Consider the following 18,085-nt stretch of genomic DNA (forward strand, 5'->3'; position numbering starts at 1 on the left):
GTTTTAACGGCATATTATAGTATATTAAGTATGGAGAACGGTAAGGGTTTTATACCGATCGAAGACAATTGTTTGGAGGAGGAGCGAGCGACGACTCCAATTATTGCCTGAGATCGGTTACCCTTAACGTTCGACATGCTTATAACGTTTTTTGCACGATTGATACCATTATAAATTATAAAATTAAACATTTTCGTCATATTGACTAGTTTCATTCATTTTATCAAGATAGATACTTTGGTTGTTAGGTAGTAACTAGGGTGCATAACAACAATGGAGAATTGAGTTTTTATTTAGTTGTCAATAATTTTAATAAATTAAAATTAAGAGATTTTTTAACTCGACGGTAAGTGAATTACTTACCGTCGAGTTGGAGTACTTACCGTCGAGTTGGATTACTTACCGTCGAGTTGCTAGTAAATGTCACCTACTGACGTAAAATCTGTCACGGTAAACAGTCAAAAATGATCAATCGTGCAAAAAAAATATTTTCTTTTTGTTTGTTGAGTGTTCCAAAAACGCGTGGTGACACTGTATATTATTATGGATTTCAAAGGAATTGTTTAGTCTTGTAGACTTTTCCACAATGCGACCTGAAAGATATGTGTGTATCATCATCAATAGCTATTGCATCCATCGTTGGATGTAAGTCTCCCTTAGGTGTATCCATTCATTTCTGTTAGCTGTTTTTTGCATCCTTTCGTAGCCAGCCATTCGATTGATGTCATCAGTCCATATTGTTTGAGGTATGCCTGTACTTTTTGTACTTGCTCTTGGTCGTCATTCAACAATTCGCTTCGTCCAACGTTTATCTTTGGTTGTGTGTATATCTTATACTATATTTTAGTCCAAAATATACAGGTTTCTGGGAAACCCAAAATCCTATCCTGTCTTAGTCGATTTGGCAATGGAAGTATCTTAAAAAGCCGTTGTTTGAGATTCTGCTATCTGCACCTACTTGTTTTCCACCATAGTTTGTAACAATTTGTGTCTATTTACTGAGTTCCAAGCCGTTTTGAAATCCACGAATATAATGATGGATATCAATGCCGAACTCTCGAATTTTCTCTCCCTGTAGAGAATCGTTTTAAAGATTTGTTCGGTTTTTGACGTATAACGTCAAAAGCCGCACTGGTATCCCCCACTCTTTGTGCGGCGTAGGGAAACATTCTGTTCAATAAATTGAACAGCATTTTATATACAATGTTGGTGATTTAAAAGTTTTGCGGCGAAATACGATTAACATTGGCAACAAAAATATGTACAGAATAAGAAACAAATACAAACAACATTGCTACGGATAGATCCGAAATCCTTAAGGTTGTCGAATCGTTTTATCGCGAAATATATGAGAGCACGAACGCAAGGCAAGATCAGGCCCTGCTCAAAATCACAAACCAGGGATCAGAATTAATGTCAGAAGTAATACCATACGAAGTTAAAAAGACACTTTCAGAAATGAAATAATAAATCCCCTGGAGATGACGGAGCAGTGATCGAGCCAATTAAACAAGGTGGAAATAAAATTATCCAGGTTTTAGCCAAACTTTTCACCGAATGCATTTACCAAGAAAAAACTCCTTCTCAATGGAACAATGCAGTCATTGTTTTATTGCATTAGAAAGGTGACATAACAGATCTAAAAAACTACCGTCCTATCAGTCTACTATCACACATACAGTGCGGTGGAATAAGTGTTGCCCCCCCCCCTGTTAACTTGTTTATTTTAAGAATATAAGCAAAACGCTCGGATATGTCGATTTTTAATCTAACCACAGTATATTATAGCATCAACGTTTCGAACTTTACGCGATCCCTCTTCAGGTGACAGCCATAAGTTTGATTTTTTTAAATGGTAAAGTACATCACGTGACACCTCATTTAACAGCTTTTGAAATACTGATTTCAAAAATGTATAATACTTTAATCCTTTTTGAGATCGTAGGCGCAAAATTTCGGTAGAACACTTTTTAAACGCATTTATTTTTTTCGAATTCTGAGAAAACTAATAAGTATTTTTGAAAAATTCAAACGCAGAATGAAAGATTATATTATTACCGAGGGCTGACAGTCCCTTAGAATAAACAAAAAGTTTCTTTTGAATGATATATTTGAAATTAAAAATCACACTAAATTTTATCTTTTTTTCACCACTGTGACTTATTGAAATAAACATTATAGGAGTTCTCAGGGACTTTGGACCATCGAGAATACTGTAATATTTCATTCTGCGTTTAAATTTTTCAAAAATATATAAGTTTTTTCAGGATTCGAAAAAAATGATTGCATTTAGAAAGAATTCGACCGAAATTTTGCGCCTACGCTCTCAAACAGAATTAAAGTATTATACATTTTTGAAATCATTATTTTAAGAGCTTTTAAATGAGGTGTCACATGATACTTTCTCATTTAAAAAAATCAAAGTTATGGCTGTCACCTGAAGAGGGATCGCGTAAAGTTCGAAACGTGTTGATGCTATAATATACTATGGTTAGTTTAAAAATCGACCTGTCCGAGCGTTTTGCTTATATTCTTAAAATAAACAAGTTAACAGGGGCAGGGGGGCAACACTTATTCCACCGCACTGTATATAAACTTTTCACAAAAATTATCAAAAAAAGACTGGAGGCTAAGTTAGACTTCTATCAGTCTAGAGAACAAGCTGGGTTTAGATCCGAATATAGCACTAACGAATACTTACTGGTAATAAAACACTTGATAGAGAAGTCGGCGGAATACAACAAACCATTGCCACTGATATTCGTGGACTACGAGAAAGCGTTCGATACCATAGACCAGCAGAAAATGCTAAAAGCATTGACAGAATGCCGAATAGACCATCGCTACACTAACATGATAAAATATATCTACCACAATGCAACGGCTAGCGTAAGACTCTCTGATCAACAAACTAATAAATTCTGTATGCAGCGACGAGTACGGCAAGGAGACACCATCTCATCAAAGCTGTTCACAACCTTTTTAGAACACACTTTTAAGAAGACAGATCTAAACGAATATGGTATCAAAATAAATGGAGAGAAACTCAGTCATTTGAGATTCGCAGATGACATCGTTCTTATAGCCGATCGTATGGGTGATGAAATAATAATGTTGAACAAGTTATATCACGCTTCCTTAAGTCGCGTTTACATGATGGCAATTGGCGAGACAATTGTCAGAAGACAACTGACTGGCATGCAATTATTGTCTTCGTGTAAACACTTCAGGCCAATTGCCTTGCCAACTGCCCTCACAATTGGCCCAAAATTCAGTTGTCTCCGGGAGTAGACTGAGGACAATGAGCTGCGCCCAGTGAGCCCCCCACCACTCGAAATCTCAATTGTCGCGACAATTGGCGCCGTGTGAACGGTGTAGGACAGTAGTGCTGTCTTGTTTTTTGCCAGTTCCCTCTAGATGACGAGCAGTCGGCCATGTTTTAGCTGTCTACTGTCATGGCAATAGTTGGCCCCGTGTAAACATCTTCTCTTCCAACTGGACTGGCCTCCGACAATCCGCAACCACGTGATGACAATTGTCCAATGACAATGGTCTCGCCAATTGCCATCGTGTAAACGCGACTTTAGAGGTCGGACTAAAGATTAACATCAACAAGACGCAAATAATGACTAATCTGGTGCTAAATCGTAACATTGTTGTTGATGGAATGGATATTGAGCAGACTGCATCTTATAAGTACTTGAGACATGAAATTCGGTTGGGAAGAGATAACCAGACGTGCGAGCTCCCACGTCGCATAGGATTAGCCTGGGCAGCGTTTGGTAAACTGAGCTATGTATTTAAATCGGACTTACCCATATGCCTGAAAAGGAAAATCTTTGACCAGTGTGTATTGCCTGTACTCACTTATGGAGCGGAAACATTAACACTCACAAAAAAGGTAGTGAACAAGATTCGCATAACTCAGAGGGCTATGGAGCGCCAGATGCTGGGTGTCTCCTTGAGGGACCGAATCCCAAACGAAGAAATACGTCGTAGAACAAAAACAGCGGACGTCGTCGAAAGAATCGCGTCGCTCAAGTGGAATTAAGTACAACACGTCGCCAGATTGTCAGACAACCGATGGACAAAACGTATTGTCGAGTGGAGGCCACGAGAAGAAGCACTACAGAGCAGAGGACGACCACCAACCAGATGGGCTGACGATCTGAAGCGTATTGTCAGCAACTGGATGCAAGCCGCACAAAACGGAGAAAGATGGAAAGAGCTGAGCGAGACCTATGTCCAGCAGTGGACGAGTACGGGTTGATGATGATGTTGGTGATTCTTCTATAGTTACCACATACTGTCTACCTTTTTGTCAAGTAGTAAACCTAGTTTCTATATAGTCCGCAGGTATTTCTTTACTTTGTCTTTCATTTGCCAGAAGGTAGAAACTTTTACATCTTCATGCTTGCCACTTCTTCAAAATGGTTTGCTCATCTCAATATGTGTTCTTTGTTACTTATTATAGAACTATTATTATCTGTATAGGCTTGTTTTATTCTATATATTCCAGGTTTGTTATTTTTTTTTTCCATAACTATTGATATATTGGTAGAATTTGACTATTTTCTATTATGGCGGTTGTCTAACTCGTATAGGGCGTTTTTTCATAATCCACTTTCTTTTTCCTCCTGAATGTCTCCTTTTTTACTCGCCCAAAATTTTCCTAATCATCCAAGGCTCACAACGATCTGCGCTATTGATGTCTTGTGCATAGTTTAGCTAAAAAAAATACTGGATCCTTTGTAAAAGGTATATTTAAAAGACCCAGTAAGGGTTACATCACATTAACAAAACGTTTTCGGATTAACAAATAATCCATCATCAGTAATAAAAGCTCTAAAATAATAAGTATAACCTAATTAATAAAGGAAAATGTTGCTTAAGGTTAAGAATTGCCAGCAGTCATACTGACAATAGCATGCATGCGTTTGCCTCCAAAATGTTATGGGTAAAAACCCTTTAAAGGTTTCAAGATCTTAAATGGTACTACATATTGTTAATAATAATATTGGATGTTGCAAATATTCCTGGATATTACCCAGGGCAACACAGGACTCTAACCCACGTGGAAGTAATGTGAAAGGGATGAACCGATGAACCTCATATATTGAGAGTTGAATGTCAACTAAAGGTAAAGGAACTTTAGAAGTATGTCAAAGACAAACTGTTAATTTAACGTTATGAACTGTTTTATTGTTACTTCAGCCAAAGAATTTAAAGTAACAATACAACAGTTCATAACGTTGCATTGACAGTTTGTCTTTGACATACTTCTAAAGTTCCTTTACTTTTAGTTGACATTCAACTCACAATATATGAGGTTCATCCCTTTCACATTACATCCACGTGGGTTAGAGTCCTGTGTTTCCCTGGGTAATATCCAGGAATATTTGTAACATCCAATATTATTATTAACAATATGTAGTACCATTTAAGATCTTGTAACATTTAAAGGGTTTTTTCCCATAAAATTTTGCTGGCTCACGCATGCATGCTATTGTATGTAAGTATCACCTCTGGCAATTCTTAACCCTAGTCAACTTTTTACATTTTCCTTTCTGATAATGGATTATTTGTTAATCCGAAAACGTTTTGTTAATGTGATGTAACCCTTATTGGGGTCTTTTAAATATACCTTTTACAAATGATAGGAATTTTATTTTCCTCGTGGAGTTTAGCTCAGTTTGTTTTTCCACTGATTTTTGGCTCCAGACGCTTCGAACTATTCCTCATTTTCAATTTTCTTACTAGATTTATCTATTAAATACCTTTAGCTGCTGGATACATTGCTTCTTTACATTTGCTCAAATGTTTTTCTAAGTTTAGGTTTTCATCCATTCTTGGTAGTTTTTCGGTTCAAAAATTATTCGTAGTTATTTCATTAGTCTTTCAGATTGTTCCATTCCCTTTAATTCTTAAGCCAGGATATTCTTCGTCTTCTCTCATTTAGCTTTCCTCGAATTTTGACTTGCATAATAAGTTGTAATAATGAGTATCTTTGTCCTCTCTTCAGATGTCCTAAGTACTCAAGTTTTCGTCTTTTAATCATCATCCAGCCTCAAAAGTCCACTGCTGAACATAGGCATCCTCCCCTCGTTTCCAACCCCATCTATCCTGCGCCGCTCTCATCCAGTTTTTATTTACCTTTCTTAAGTCGTCAGTCCATCTTGTAGGCGGTCGACCGACGCTTCTCTTGTCTTCTCTTGGCCTCCATTCCAATAACCTCTTCGTCCATCGCCCATCTGTCATTCTGGCTATGTGTCCTGCCCATCTCCACTTCAACCTGGCTATCCTCTCGATGACATCAGTCACATTTGTTCTTCTCCTGATTTCTTCGTTTCTGATTTTGTCTCGTCTTTTAATAGTTAATATTATTTCCTTTTCATTTCCTATCCTTGTAGTTATTTTCACGTTTGACATTCTTTGAATCCATGATATTCGTAGGAATCTTCTGTTACACCAAAATTCAAGTGCTTTATTCTGTTGGACTTGTTTTAATGTCCACGCTTCCAATCCACAAAAAAGAGTAGAGAACACGTAACACCGAAGCATCATTAGGTGTAGTTCTAACCTTATATTCCGACAACAAAGTTTAATGAATGATGCACGTGCTATTTCAATACGTGTCTAAATTTCTTTGGTTTGGTCTATATTTGATGTCATCCATGTTCCCAAGTATTTGTAGTTATCCACACTCTCAATTACAGTATCTCCAATGGTCAATTGGATGTTTGCATGTGCTGATTTAGTAATTATCATGCGTTTAGTTTTCTTTAAATTCATCTTCAGTCCGTACTCATGACAGCATTCCTTAAGGCGTTGCATTACATTCTGTAAATCATTGTTGTTATTCGTCATTATTACTGTATCGTCTGCAAAACGTAAATTATTCAAAACTTCTCCATTAATAGATATACCCTCTATTGAATCTAAGAGCGCTTCTTGAAATGCCGCTTCACTGTAGACATTGAAGAGTAGTGGGGACAGCACGCAACCCTGACGGACTCCTCTTTGTATTTTGATATTTTGGGTGTTCTGGTTGTCAACTCTTACGATAATAATTTTCATCTCGCGATTATCAATATTTTTGCTCTTTAATATACTACAAGCTTTTTATGTTGAGCCTTTTCTAAGTTTCATTTGTTTATTATGTGCGTGCAAATCATTTGGACTTGATGTAACTGCCTTTACTCGTTTTCCTTATGCTTTAGGTGTCAAACTAGTGTAACAAACAGAGATAGGTCATAAATATGTACAGGTTAACAAAAATTACTGGTTTAGGGTTTGCCATTATATTCGAAATAATTTTTAGAAATAATAATGAATACAGTAGTGTAAACAAAATATGTTTTTTTTTCAGAAATTGTTGACGGAAACTTGAAAATGACACTTGGTATGATTTGGACTATCATTCTCCGATTCGCCATCCAGGATATCTCCGTCGAAGAGATGACTGCCAAAGAAGGTCTCCTGTTATGGTGTCAAAGAAAGACTGCCCCATATAAAAACGTCAACGTACAAAACTTCCACCTGTCATTCAAAGACGGTTTGGCATTCTGCGCTCTTATCCATCGTCACCGACCAGATCTCATTGACTACAATAAACTGTCAAAAGATAATCCTCTAGAAAACCTCAACACTGCCTTCGATGTTGCCGAGAAGTATCTCGACATTCCAAGGATGTTGGATCCAGATGGTAAGTTAGTTGAATTCTTTAGAGCTGTCACACTTAGTCTGTTGCAGTAAGTAGGATTACTTACGACAAAAATATCTTAATTCATGGTAAAATATGTATATTATAATCTGCAAACAGATCAGATCAGAAGCTTTTTTAATTTAAGGGTTTTCTTTATTAATTTAATATTTAATTATTTTACTGGAATTCAAAAAATTGACCATTGTTAAAATTTAGAAAAGTATCAAAATGGTTAGAGATAAGAAATTAGGGAGATATAACTCTACTTAATAGATTATGCTCATATACTCATTTTAGTTGTCTATTCACCTGGATTGTAATTTTTTTCAGAATTTATTAAAACATTTAACTCGCCTTTTCTGCTGTATCCAAATTAGTCTATAGATGTTTATGTTTACAAATCAGCGCTAAATAAAAATACTATTTTAAAAAATTCATCTCTTTTCATGTGATGCCAACTTTCCACTAATATGTTCTTGATCTTTGAATCTAGAGACAAAGTAGTGAAATATTTAATACATTACGTGTAAAAACATTTTGTGAAACCTAGATTATCAGCAACAGATCTGTAGTAACGAAGAAGAAGAAACAAAGTGTGATACTGGAATTTTTTTTTTTAATAAAACACTTCTTATTGGGCCTACACATTCTCAGAAATTTTGGACGCCCGTCCTTTCTCTTGTGGGGGTATTCAGATATGTATTTCATCATCATCATCATCATCATTCAGCCTATACTTTGACCGCAGACGTCCTTAGTTCACCCCACAAATCCCTGTCCTGAGCCGCTTGCATTCAATTTTGGCGAAACCGCTTCAGGTTCTCTATCCATCTTGTCGGTGGTTCGGTGGTTGTTCTCTATTTCAAAAGGCGTCTTGTCTGGATCTCCACTCGAGAATACGTTTTGTCCATCCGGCATCATTCGTTCTTGCGACGTGCCCTTCCCAGTTCCATCCATTTTAAGGTCGACATTCTTTTGATTGCGTCGGTTACTCCCGATGCTTCCGATCTACGGCGCAAAGTGTTTACGCGAAGCAATAAAGCACTAAGATCGGCCTTACATCCGAAAAAAAAAACGACAAAACGGATATTATGTAATAATTATTTTTGCATTCGATTCGAGAATGCGCCAGGGAACTTTGTGACCCCGAGCCATGATATAATATTGAAAAACTGCATACAATAAATGCATTCTTAAAGTGCATCTCAAACAGACAATCAAAAAAAATTCAGAACTCGTCATTTATCGGCGGAAATGAGTTCAATTTGGTTCCTCTGGGGTTTTTGGGGTCGCTGAAAACGAATATGACGTCGTAAGTGATCTCCGGAGTACCTGGTGCCCAGGGTACCTACTGTTTACCTCGTCATTCAAAATCATTAAACAAATAGTCAAAAATTATTACTGGGGTGTTTTTAGGGTCACCAACGACGAATATGACATCGGAAGTGATCTACGAAGTACCTGGTGCCCAGGGTACCTACTGTTTACCCTGTCTTGTGGGGTTTTCGGCAAAAAATTTAGTCAAAAATCATTACTTGTGTGGTTTTTGGGGTCTCTAAGACGAATATGACATCGGAAGTGATCTCCGGAATATCTAGTGCCCAGGGTACCTCGTCTTCTGGAGTTTTCGGCATATTCATTAAAAACTTAGTCAAAAATCATTACCTGGAGGTTTATGGCTAGCTGATGACGAATATGGCATCGGAAGTGATCTACGGAATTTCTGGTACCCAGGGTACCTACTGTTTACCTCGTTTCCTAGAGTTTTCGGCAAACTCATTAAAAAAATAGTCAAAATTCATTACTCGGGGGGTTTTTGGGATCTCTGACGACGAATGTAACATTGGAAGTGATCTCCGGAGTAGGTGATCGCCAGGGTACTTACTGTTTACCTCGTCTTCCGAAGTTTTCGGCAAATTCATTAAACAATTAGTCAAAAATCATTAGTCTCGAGATAAACAGTAGGTACCCTGGGCACCAGGTACTCTGGAGATCACTTTCGATGTCATATTCGTCGTTAGCCACCCCAAAAACCCCATGCGTAATGATTTTTGACTAATTTTTTAATGAATTTGCCGAAAACTCCCGAAGACGAGGTAAACAGTAGGTAATCTGGGCACCAGGTATTCCTGAGATCATTTCCGATGTTTTTTTTTTTGAAAAATGGCTTTGGCAGAGCCAATTAGCCAGACTTGTTTGTGATTGATTGTAGATCCATAGTCATAAATTTCTTATAAACATAAGTACATTCTACAATATTATTTTTATAGATACATTGGTACATTGTGTAGCTTTTTTTTATTTTGTTTTTTTTTTTAATTATTTTACTGTTTTTTTAATATATATTTTAATTTGTGCGAAACACTTTTTTTACTTCTTTTTTTTTCTATTCTTTTTTTATTTTGGTTTCTATTTTTTTTTCTTTTTTTTTATTTATCATTTTTTTTTATTATTTTATTATGTGTTTTTTTATATATATATTTTTTTTTTAATTTTTTCAAACCACAATAACAAATTATGCCTATTATATTACGTTTACAACTTGTATTTACATAATTTAACATGTTTTATAAATGAGATGAAGAATTTCCATATCATTTGTAAATATTAAATTATTAAGGTTTATTGGGAAAAAACATTTTAAATCTTTTAATTCCTTATGAAGGTCGTTTATGTTATTTATGTTTAAATGACATTCTAATATGACATGTCTTAGATCTCCGATTTTGCCACAAGTACAATTGGGAGTATCTGACAAGCCGATTCTATGCATGTAATATGGCGTAAGAGCATGATTGGCTCTCAGCCGATTAATGTTCTTTATAAAATGTCTGTTATATTCTGTGTTAAACCATCTTTTTGAGAATATCCTAGGGTTACAATGAGCAAAATTTGAGCCACTATTACATTCTCTGTAATGCAATTGCCAATTATTTTTAAGTTTTTGTCTGCTAAAAGTATCAATATCTGAAGCTGGAATTAAATTTTTGTTTATTTTTTCTCTGATCACACAAGCTGACTTAGCAAAATTGTCAACTATTTCATTGCCTTTTATTCCGGAATGACCCTTAATCCAAGCAATTGTTACATTTATTCCTAATTGTATAATTTCAAACAGAGTTTTAAGTATATTCAATTCAATGTGGTTTATGTGTTTGACTGTTTGAATGTTACTTAATCTGTCCAACACGCTTTTACTGTCAGTAAATATAACATAATTGCTAGTTGGATTCAGTAGTACATACTGAACAGCAAACATTACTGCTATCATTTCTGCTGTGTATATTGAGCATTCAATAGGTAGGCTATATTGATGATGGTAATTTTTATTTTCGTGGAATACTGCACAGCCCATTCCATTTGCGTCTTTTGACCCATCGGTAAATATGTACTGAAAATTTGTTATATTCGTCGTTAGCGACCCCAAAAACCCCCCAAGTAATGATTTTGACTAGTTTTTTAATAAATTTTTTGCCGAAAACTCCATAATACGAGGTAAACAGTAGGTACCCTGGGCACCAGGTACTCCGTAGATCACTTCCGATGCCATATTCGTCGTTAGTGACCCTAAAAACCCCCCGAGTAATGATTTTGACTAATTTTTTAATGAATTTTAATGACGGGGTAAACAGTAGGTACCCTTGGCACCAGGTACTCCGGAGATCACTTACGTCATATTCGTTTTCAGCGACCCCAAAAACCCCAGAGTAACCAAATTGAACTCATTTCCGCCGATAATTGACGAGTTCTGAATTTTTTTTATTGTCTGTTTGAGATGCACTTTAATGCTGTTTTTCAATATTATATTATGGCTCGAGGTCACAAAGTTTCCTGGCGCATTCACGAATCGAATGCAGAAAGAATTATTAAGATCCGTGTTGTCGTTTTTTTTTTCGTAGGTATAGTGCTTTATTGCTTCGACTAGTTAGTTATTCGGTCTCTCAGGGTTAATTCCAACATGGACCGTTCCATTTTACCCTCTGTGTTTTTCGAATTTTGTTTGTGGACGACTTAGTGAGCGTTTCCGCACCATAGGTGCACCTGCAGCACACACTGATCAAAGTCTTTTCTCTTTAAGAAGATGGGAAGAGCTGATTTGAAAAACATCTCTTAGCTTTCCATAAGCCGCCCAAGTCAACCCTATTCTACGTATTATTTCATTGGTCTGGTTATCTCTACTTAAGCGAATTTCGTGCCCCAGATATTTGTATGCTGATGTTTGTTCTATACTTGTTCCAGCTCACTCAGAACGAGGTTTGTCTGTTGTTTGTTTCAGAAATGTATTTAATATCCTTATAGTCTGTATGAGTATGGATGCTGGTCTTAATGTGTAATGAACTAGAATGTTCCGAAATGGTTATCTATATGAGGCCATATTTCTGTAGAGAGGCCGCAAGAAAACAGTATTCATTATATGTTGCAAAATAAACTAAAGCCACCAGGAATATAGATATGCTTTTGAAAGGTCAAAATAAACGAATTTCCAACTTAAATTGAGGTTAACTCCCAATAAAGATAGTAAATAACAGGTAGTGGTAGTGACATAATATAGAGATGCAATCAAAAATAAAGAAGACAAGGAAAATGTGGATGAATGAATGAAAAATGGACAAAAAATCTCAAAGACAACTAAAATTTATGTTTCTATGCTTCGTTAATTTCCAAAAGGTGTTAGACCATATGGATCATAAGAAATTGCTCGAAATAACCCATAAGAAGAAAAGTAAGGTAATGCTGCATACACGGGACCCCATATAAAAAATTTTAGGGGGGACAGGCGTGAAGATATTGCACAATATGTTTTGGATAACCATATACAGTTTAATGCGAAAAGCTAAGGGTGGGGCACGGCCCCCCCTGCCCATGGGTATGGGTATATATAACCTGTAGTAAGAATTACTCTTCAGAATATAACTAGCATTAGTTGAAATGCCAAAATAAAGGTTAATACCATCTAAATATTAAGCATCAGATGATAAAACTTCGAATTACAAACTATCTTAAACTACACACACCGGCAAAATTAACCGAACACCTTAAAAATGGGACATGTTTGATGTCTCGAATTTCCTATAAACCTGTTGTCCGATTTGAGTGATTCTTTTAGTATGTTATAGCCTTATTATTTAAGAATATCGGTGTAATAATATTGTTGCTAGACAGATAAATGCCATTTTATACCGGGTGTTACAATCATACTGTTTTTTTCTTAAAGTTCGGAACACCCTGTGGAATATTCTAGCATATATAAATTATTAAAATTAAAACTCGATTGGAGACTTATGCTTTTTTAACATTTTCTTTTTTGATTCATTTGCTTATGATGGAAAATAACCAAGTTATGTGTTTTAACGACTAGCCATGTTTTTTATCAATAAATTCTCATAGTAGGGGAGTATGCTAAATTTGCTAAAGTATGCTAAATTTGCAGTTATTCGAGCGTTATGGGGACCTGTTGGACTGTGAAGAGTGGGTGGTACAACCAAAAAAAATTAAGTTATGTTTTCCATAAAGTGTGGGACTCTCCATTTTTTAATTTAATTTTCCATTTCCACAAATCGTTTTTTCCGATTATAGCGCCATCTATCCAAAATTGGAAAAAATGTTGCGAATAAAAGTTGCTTATTTTTACGTCAAGGATCCAAATCTGCAATAAAAACTGGGAGCTCCTATTTAAGATTTTAAAGTAAGCCCCCACCCCACCTCCGTGGGGCCGTGTTTGGTGCCATTCGGTAGATTTTTGAAAAATATTGAATAGGTGTATTTTGCAGTTTTACGATCTGATGTTCATTATCGCAGGGTTCGTATTTAAAATTTTTATTTTACCCCCCACCCCTCTCCGTGTTGTGTCACGAGCCCCCACGGAGGTGGGGTGGGGGATTTAATTTAAAATCTTAAATAGGAGCCCCCAATTTTTAATGCAGATTTTAATTCTTCACGTAAAAATAAGCAACTTTTATTTGACACATTTTTTAGAATTATGGATAGTTACTCAGATAGCGCTATAATCGGAGAAAAATGATTGTTTCAAACGGAAAATTAAATTAACAGATGAAAGTCCCCCACTTTATGGAAAACTTAACTTAACCTTTTTCTGATTTTAGCACATACTCTTCACAATCCAATAGGTCCCCATAACGCTCGAGTAACTGCAAATTTAGTATAGTTTCCTCCCCTACTATGAGGATTTATTGATGAAAAACATGGATAGTTGTTAACGCACATAACTTTTTTATTATCTCACATAAGTAAATGAATCAAAAAGGAAAATGTTAAGAAATTTTAAGTCTACAGTCGAGTATTAATTTTAATATTTTACATATACTAGAATATTCCACAGGGTGCTCCAAACTTTAAGCAAAAAACACAGTATGATTGTAACACCCGGTATAAAATGACATTTACCTGTATAGCAACAATATTACTACAAAGATATTTTTAAATAATAAGGCTATAACATACTAAAAGAATCACTCAAATTGGACCAGTGGTTTAGGAAATTCGAGACATCAAACGTGTCCCATTTTTAAGGTGTTCGGCTAATTTTGCCGGTGTGTGTATTTAAATGCGGCATGTCATGAGTTCTAAATGAAGATAAACGAAACAAACACAAATATGGTGGTGATCAAGAATAAACAAAATATTATGTTACCTCTAATGATAAAGGGATGCCAGAACAATAAATATTCCTAAATTTTCACAATAGTTTTACCATTCCAAAGTTATCATCTTATTTGAAGTAGTAACTCAATGTTTAAGTGAACATTCTACATATTTATTGTGTTTTTGTTGTGTCTACTTATGTTTTCTTTAAGAGCTTGTATCCACTGTTCCAGTCTTTGTTATAAATCCCTTTTAGTGTTTCCTACTAACACTACATCATCAGCATACATTAAGCGTCAAGGAATGTTACTCTGTAGTTGTCTGATTGTCATACATACTCGGTCTGTTGGATTAACAAGTTCTGTCCTGAACAATAAATAGAAGCCAGAATTTCACATATTTGAGATAGTTTTATTTTGCTGATAGGGTTTTCTACATCTTTCTTCTATAGTACGTCTTCTTCTTTATAAGATGTTATACATGGTTAACATTACTTTATGAAGCCGTGACATCTACGCTAAAGACAGTGATGTTAATAATATCCTAGAAGTTTTCAAGATTGCCGAAATTTGAACATATCTTGGATAGAATGTGTAATGAAGAAGTTCTGCAACGAATAATAAAGACAGAACTCGTTTCATTGATAAACAAGAACATAGTGATTTGGGACATCGGTTGTGATACATACTACATCACCCAATTACTTATAATAAATAAAATAAAAGGAAGAAAAAACATGCCCTGTATGAGTAATATCAGTCGATGAACTGGGCTAGACTTCAAAGAAATTATATGAGCAACGAAAGAAAGAGAAAGTTTTGTGATATTAGTCACCAAAAACACTAAAGAAGTATCGACAGCACTTAAATAAAAAGAGTAATTTAATTGAACACATACATAATCAAGGCAGAAAAGAATTTACGTGAATGAAATTGAGTTATTATTTCCAGAACAAGAGTAGATATAACCACATAGGATCATGCAATTATTAGTTGTCGACGTTCTTGCAAAATATGATAATTAATGATAAAGAAAACTGCTTTTTGTTTTGTTATTTCTTGATTACCATTTTCTCTCTCTCTACATTTCTCTCAATTCAACTTTCTACTTAACATAGTTTCCGTTAGTTTGTAGTATTTGTCAACGGAACTATTATTTAGTATGCAGCGATGAATTTGAATTTCCAAGGTTTTTATTGTATGAGACATCGCTAATTTCCTATAGATACCAGGCAGTGACGGTTTAAGGCATCATGGGGCCCTAGGTGGCCATAAGTAGTAGGCCCCTTTATATCGACCATTTACTTAAAACAAATTTACAGATATTTATGTTGTTTTGGGAAGTAGTTACTCCAAAAATAAATTACGACAATGTAAAAAAGATCATTTTTCTTTCTTTTACATTTCGCAACAACTTCTCATTAATATTCCATAGCTAATATGTCAAAGAAAAAAAGGGATATTGTGTCGATATGTGATTTTGCCTGGGTATGAGTGCCACCCCTTCTGGGGTGAAAAAACATACATTCAAAATAATGGATAACTGATTAATTCTAAGTAACTTTTTTTCTATCGAGTTTTTTCACTAAATCAATACTTTTCGAGTTATTTGCGAGTGAATATGTTCATTTTTCAAGAAAAAAAAACAAGTTTTTAGACTGTTTTTCGCAAATAACTCCAAAATTAAGTATTTTATCGTTAAAATATAGCGATAAAAGATATAGCGTAAACAAAATTTAAAAAATGGTGTATGTATGAAGTATGTATACCCAGTATAAGCAGAACTGGAGCTAATGAAAAGTAGATTCTTATTTGACAAATTCCAAATTAAATATTTCAACGTAAATTATCAAAAAATGAAGCACGTTTCTGTGAAAAATCATCACAACTTTCTTAAAGTGTTAAAACAGTTTTTTTTGTTTTTTTTTTAACAAGTTTCAAGTATCAAAATTAAGCAAGTAAAGCTTAAAATAATGTTAGTTCCTTTTTTTGGCACAAAAATCTTGAAAATTTATGGAAATCTTGAAAAAACTTATAAAAGTATATTATTTATATGATCTGTAAGTTTCACCGGTTTACAGTGCTTATATTTCAAAACATTGGGATTTAAAGTAAAACAAATTTTTTTAAATTTTGAAAAAAAAATGTCTTTTTATTTAAAATAACTTAAAAATTATTAGTGGTACCAAAAATCTTAAAGAGTAAAAAATATAGGTTTTGATTTTCTGAATATTTCAGATTTTTACTTTTTTGGAAGATAAAAATTGGTTAAGATATTAATCAGAATTTGCATACCCTGGGTAGATAGTTTTTCATTTATTAAAAATTAATAAATGAAAATAGTTTCTATCCGTGTGGAATCGGTACTCACCGGAGGGACCGCAGACGTTCGGATACAATTAACGTCTCTTTGCAAAAACAATGACGACTTTGCTAAATAACAAGACATTTACTTAACACACACACTACCCACTACACTAGGTACCTGATTGGAAAAATCCACTGTACCATGTCAATGGCCATTAGTTGTCGAGACATTAAGCTAAATAAAAAAAATTGCATACATTCGTGATTAGTGACTTGTTCAAGCCATTTCTACTACAACCCTTTTATAAATAAGCACTTTATACCGATAAAACTTACAGGGCATATAAACAATACATAAGTAAAGTAGCTTGTGAAGCGGTAAGGATTCAGTTTATTTGGGATGCTAATTAGGGGGTATTTTCACCAGTTTTTTTTACCAAAAAATGGGACCAGCTTTATTCTGAGCGTATCTTGCTCACTTTTTATGATAGAAATTATTTTATAAAACAAGAATAATACTTTTTTAAAAGCATTTAAACAAGTTATGATGAGTTCTCCATGAAAAGTGTTTCATTTTTTGATTATTTCACGTTGAAATATTCGATTTGGAATTTGACGAATAAGAACCTACTTTTCATTAGCTACAACTCTGCTTCTACTGGGTCTACAGACTGTACCTGTATACATGCACCATTTTTTTTTCAATTTTTTAAAAGCTATATTTTTGCTACGAATATTTTTTGAGTTATTTGCGAAAAACCGTCTAAAAACGTTTTATTTTTTGTTGAAAAATGAAGATATTCACTTGCAAATAATTCGAAATGTATTGACTTGCTGAAAAAACTCTACTGAACAAAAGTTGCTTAGAATTAGTCAGTTTATCCACTTCCGGACGTATTTTGACTGTATATTTTTAACCCCAGAGAAGGGGTGGACTCAACCGTAGAGCAAAAACACACATTGGCACAATATCAGTTTTTTATTTGACATGTTAGCTATGCTTATACCAAATTTCATGTCAATCCAATCTCTTGTTTCAAATCCAAAGGTTCTTTAAACTCCGGAGGTTTTGCAATATTTTACCGTGAGTGAATGAACTATTAAGGCCCATCGGTGGGTAGAAATTGAAAAAAAAAGCGTACCATACCAAAATAATTACCAGCTTTTATCAAAATTTGCTTGCAATATTTATTACAAAATTTAGGGAATGATTAGAACATGGAATATAAAAATGAATTTGAAGATAACTGCTTAATTTGTCTTGAAGTCGGTTGTATTTTTCTGATATTTGACAAAAGACAAAGCAAAAAACTGATTGGAAATCATAAATTAACCATTTTCTTTTTTTTTTTTTGTCTCAGTCAGCCCTATTTGATGTTTTTCACATTTTAATTTTTTTTAAATAACTGCTTAAATAATTAAATATTAATTAATGCATTTGTGTAGGATGCGGGCCCCATCAAGTGCCCGG

General features: G+C 34.6%; 1 protein-coding gene and 1 long non-coding RNA gene across 3 annotated transcripts in view; one reads left to right on the forward strand and one right to left on the reverse strand.

Moving 5' to 3' along the window:
* Positions 1–18,085, forward strand: part of LOC114329203 (alpha-actinin, sarcomeric) — a 377,312-nt gene that overhangs the window by 296,095 nt on the left and 63,132 nt on the right. For both annotated transcript variants that reach the window (XM_028278239.2, XM_028278240.2), the window contains exon 3: positions 7,370–7,705. In XM_028278239.2, the coding sequence (XP_028134040.1) occupies positions 7,370–7,705 (336 nt within the window). The remainder of the gene's footprint in view (positions 1–7,369; positions 7,706–18,085) is intronic.
* LOC114329204 (uncharacterized) overlaps positions 1–18,085 on the reverse strand; it is a 58,200-nt gene that overhangs the window by 28,605 nt on the left and 11,510 nt on the right. The gene's annotated exons all lie outside the window — the stretch shown is intronic.

The sequence above is a fragment of the Diabrotica virgifera genome, chromosome 1, assembly GCF_917563875.1.
Source record: "Diabrotica virgifera virgifera chromosome 1, PGI_DIABVI_V3a".
Lineage (NCBI taxonomy): Eukaryota > Metazoa > Arthropoda > Insecta > Coleoptera > Chrysomelidae > Diabrotica > Diabrotica virgifera.